General features: G+C 60.7%; 2 protein-coding genes across 2 annotated transcripts; one reads left to right on the top strand and one right to left on the bottom strand.

Moving 5' to 3' along the window:
• Positions 1–268: 268 nt before the first annotated feature.
• ENH_00083190 (hypothetical protein, conserved) lies at positions 269–1,694 on the top strand (the record flags this gene model as incomplete). Its single annotated transcript, XM_013583439.1, has 3 exons — positions 269–838; positions 1,007–1,229; positions 1,501–1,694. Coding segments are annotated over 3 exons (987 nt in total), but the record flags the coding sequence as incomplete, so codon positions are not given.
• An 899-nt stretch (positions 1,695–2,593) lies between these two features.
• Positions 2,594–3,712, bottom strand: ENH_00083180 (hypothetical protein, conserved; the record flags this gene model as incomplete). Its single annotated transcript, XM_013583438.1, has 1 exon — positions 2,594–3,712. The coding sequence occupies one exon, from the start codon at positions 3,710–3,712 to the stop codon at positions 2,594–2,596; it is 1,119 nt and encodes a 372-aa protein (XP_013438892.1).
• Positions 3,713–4,146: the final 434 nt, after the last annotated feature.

The following is a 4,146-nucleotide window of genomic DNA, read 5'->3' as shown; positions in this document are numbered from 1 at the left end:
CTGCTGCTGCTGCTGCTGCTGCTGCTGCTGCTGCTGCTGCTGCTGCTGCTGCTGCTGCTGCTGCTGCTGCTGCTGCTGCGCTGCTGCTGCTGTTGTGCGGCTGCGCGTGCTGCTGCCGCTGCGGCGCTGCTGCAGCAGAGACGGCGCAACAAATAACAATCAAACTAACACTCAATAAATAAATAAATAAAATAAATAGATAAATAAATAAATAATTAATTAATTAATTAATTATTTATTAATTAATTAATTGTTTGGCTGCTGCCAGGTGCTGCAAGTGCTGCCCCACCCCGCAGCCGCCGGACTGTCTTTGGTGCAGCTGGGCATTGACGTGCCAGCAGCAGAAGCAAAGCTGCTGGCAAAGCCCCCCACGCCAGCAGCAGCAGCAGCAGCAGCAGCAGCAGCAGCGGGGGAGCAGCAGGAGGGAGACCAGCAGCAGCAGCAGCAGCAGCAGCAGCAGCAGGCGCTGCCGTGGGGCCTGCTGCTGCCCAGTGGGGGCGGCGGCTCCGAGCCCATTACCTACGCCCTCTACTTGAGGGACCCAGAGAAGGAAGCAGCAGCAGCAGCAGCAGCAGCAGCAGCAGCAGCAGCAACTGCAGCAGCAGCATCCAAGGAGCCGCCTCCAGCAGAGGTGGCCTACGACTTCAGGCGAGACTATTTGTGGCAGGTAACAGCAGCAGCTGCAGCAAAAGTAGCAGCAGCAGCAGCGACAACAACAAAAACAATAGCAGCAGCAGCAGCAGCAATAGTAGCTGCAGCAGCAGCAGCAGCAGCAGCAGCAATAGTAGCTGCAGCAGCAGCGCCGACAACAGCAATATTGGCGCCTGGCGCATTTACTGTGTGCACCCATATGCTGTCGCTGCTGCTGCCGCTGCTGCTGCTGCCGCTGCTGCTGCTGCCGCTGCTGCTGCTGCTGCTGCCGCTGCTGCTGCTGCCGCTGCTGCCGCTGCTGCCGCTGCTGCTGCTGCCGCTGCTGCTGCTGCTGCTGCTGCTGCTGCTGCTGCAGGCCCCTTCTTCAGGGTCCAGCGGAGCCTCTGAAAGGGCCGTGCTGCTGCTGGTCCCCCCCGAAGGTGCTGCTGATGTTTGTTTGCTGCTGCCACTTGTGGGGCCCCGGCGGGTGCTGCTGAAGGCCGGCAGCAGCAGCAAAAGAGCTGGAGTTTTGGCCAGCAGCAAGCAGCAAGAAGCAGCAGCTCAAGAAGGAGCAGCAGCAACAGACGAGGACGATGCAGGTCAATACCCCGCTGCTGCTGCTGTTGCTGCTGCTGCTGCTGCTGCGCTTGCGGCTGCTGCTGCTGCTGCGCTTCTTGCTGCTGCGCTTGCTGCTGCTGCGCTTGCTGCTGCTGCGGCGCTTGCTGGTGCTGCTGCTGCGCCCGCAGCGCCCTCGCTGCTGCTGCTGCGCCTGCTGCTGCTGCTACTGCGCCCGCTGCTGCCGCTGCTGCGCTGGCGGTTTCGGGGCGAGGATGAAGCTTGCTGCTGCTGCTGCTGCTGCTGCTGCTGCAGAAGGGGGTGCCGAGAAGCCTCCTAGTGCTGCTGCTGAGGCGCCAGAAGCAGCTGCTGCTGCAGCAAAAGAAAACAAAGCCGAGCTGTTCAGCGACGGGGGAGAAGGCGAGGCCTCAGGAGCAACGGGGAGCAGCAGCAGCAGCAGCAGCAGCAGCAGCAGCAGCGAAGATGAGGCCTCCTCCAACTCATCCTAGGGGGCCCCCGAACCCACCGGTGCAGCAGCAGCACTCAGGGGGCCCCTCGGGGGCCCCCCTTTAACAAAAAGGGGCCTCCAGGGGCCCCTTTGGGGGCCCCCTTCAAGCAAAAGGGGGCCCCCATCGAACTACCCTTGAGGGGGCCCCCCTGGGCCCCCTGAAGGGTACTTCGAGGGGGGCCCCCCATTCTTGAGGGGCCCCTCTTGGGGGCCCCCTTTAAGTGAAAGGGGGCCCCCCTTTATTACCTTTTACAGACCCAACTTTCTCTTCTATTTGACGCCATAGACTACTGGGGGGCCCCCCTGCCCTTGGGGGGCCCCCTGCCCTTTTTGGGGGCCCCCAGGGTCAGGGGGCCCCCCCGCTGCTGTGGGGGGGGGCCCCCGGGGGCCCCTGGCTGTGGGGGCCCCCCTGGCTTGGGGGGCCCCCCTGGGGGCCCCCCGGGGGCCTCCCTGGCTTGGGGGCCCCCCTGGGGGCCCCCCGGGGGCCCCTTGGGCTTGGGGGGCCCCCTGGGGGCCCTCTGGCTTTGGGGGGCCCCCAAGTTGGTGGGCGAAGGCTTATGAAGGCAATGAGGGATAGGCAGAATTATATAAAGTGGAAAGAAGATTAATAAATAGTTTTTGAATAAATAAATATAAATTAATAAATAGTTTTTGAATAAATAAATAAAAATTGGGGAATTAATAAATGCAAAATGAATATAAATTAAAAGTTTAAGAGCGATGCCTTGCTGCTGCAGAAGCAGAGGAAGCGCGCTCTCGCAGCAGCAGCAGCAGCAGCAGCAGCAGCAGCAACTGCAGCAAACGAAGGCGTCGGCAGCTGCTGCTGCTGCTGTCGCTGCTGCTGCTGCATGCAGCGGAAGTGCTGTCATTTACACTAAAAAGGGTTAGCTGCTGCTGCCCTTACTGCTGCTGCTGCCGCTGCTGCTGCTGCTGCAGCAGCAGCTGGTTTTGCTCAAACAGCATCATAAGCTGCTGCCTGTACACTGCTAGCTTCTGCTGCAGAAGCTCCGTGCTGCAGCTTTGGGGGTCTTGCTGCTGCTGCGGGGTACTAGCAGCAGCAGCAGCAGCAGCAGCAGCAGCAGCAGCAGCAACAGGAGGCTCAAAGCTCCTCTTGAAGTGAAGACGCAGGTATTGGTTGTCTTGCTGCAGCTGCTGCACTTGCTGCTGCAGAGCAGCAGCAGCAGCAGCAGCAGCGGCGCTTTTCCGCTGCTCCAGCTGCTGCTGAAGCTCCAGGTCAGCAATCCTCTCTTTGAGGAGAAGTATCTGGGCTTGCTGCTGCTGCTGCTGCTGCTGCTGCTGCTGAGGAGATGCTTCGCTCGAGCACAGCAATGTTGTGTGCGTCTCTTCCAGCTGCTGCTGCTGCTGCTGCTGCTGCTGCTGCTGCAGCAGCAGAAGCACACCTGTGGAAGAGTCCGTGTGAGGTGTTGAGCTGCTGCTGCTGCAAGTCAATCCATTTGCTGCTGCTGTTGCACTGCTGCACACAGAAAGGTCGCCGCCAGTGTCCCATGAGCCCTGCTGCTGCTGCTGCTGCTGCTGCTGCTGCTCTCCTGCAGCAGCAGCAGCAGCAGCAGCAGCAGGAGGGCTAGCAGCACCCCATCCCAAACTCTGTAAATCCTTTGAGAGACTTTCAGCCAAGTGCTCTGGAGGCAGAGGCAAAGTCAAAACACTGCCGTGCTGCTGCTGCTCTTGCTGCTGCTGCTGCTGCTGCTGCTGCTGCTGCTTCGCTGCTGCCTCGCTCTCTTTTGCTGCTGCTGCCGCCGTAGCAGCAGCGGCAACAGCAGCAATTGCTGAGGCAGCAGAATTTGTGGCTCCCGCTCTTTCAGAGGGGCTGCTCGGTTGCGCCTGCTGCAGTAGCTGCTGCTGCTGCTGCTGCTGCTGCTGCTGCAGCTGCTGCAGCAGCTGCTGCTGCACTCTGCGGGCGAGCTCAGCGTCTTCTGCTGGCAGCAAATTCAGCTTCAGCCGGTAGTGAAAATTCTGCAGCAAAGAGTTGCCCAGAGAGAAGCTGTTTGGCGCATGCATCTTCTCCACGTGCTGCTGCTGCTGCTGCTGCTGCTGCTGCTGCTGCTGCTGCTGCTTGCTTTTGTTGCTGCTGCTGCTTGCTTTTGTTGCTGCTGCTGCTCGCTTTTGTTGCTGCTGCCGCTACTGCTGGTGCTGCTGTGCCCTGCCTACGCTGATGCTGCCGTGGACGCTGCTGCTGGTGTTGCTGCTGCTGTTGCTGCTGCTGCTGCTGGTGTCGCTGCTGCTGCTGCTGCTGCCGCTGTGTCTTCCGCCGCTGCTGTTGTGAGTGTTGTTGCAGTTGCTACAGCAGCAGCAGCAACGGCCTCACCAGCAGCAGCTGCAACAGCAGCAGCTGCTGCTGCTGCCGCTGCTGCTGCTGCTGCCGTTGGAGCTCTTGTGTTGCGGCTGCTGCTGCTGACCTAAGCACGTTCGCCTCCGCGTCAGCTGCTGCAGCC

This window comes from Eimeria necatrix, genomic scaffold (assembly GCF_000499385.1).
Source record: "Eimeria necatrix Houghton genomic scaffold, Enh_scaff928, whole genome shotgun sequence".
Lineage (NCBI taxonomy): Eukaryota > Apicomplexa > Conoidasida > Eucoccidiorida > Eimeriidae > Eimeria > Eimeria necatrix.
The sequence above is the reverse complement of the archived record's forward strand: the minus strand, read 5'-3'. Positions and strand labels throughout refer to the sequence as shown.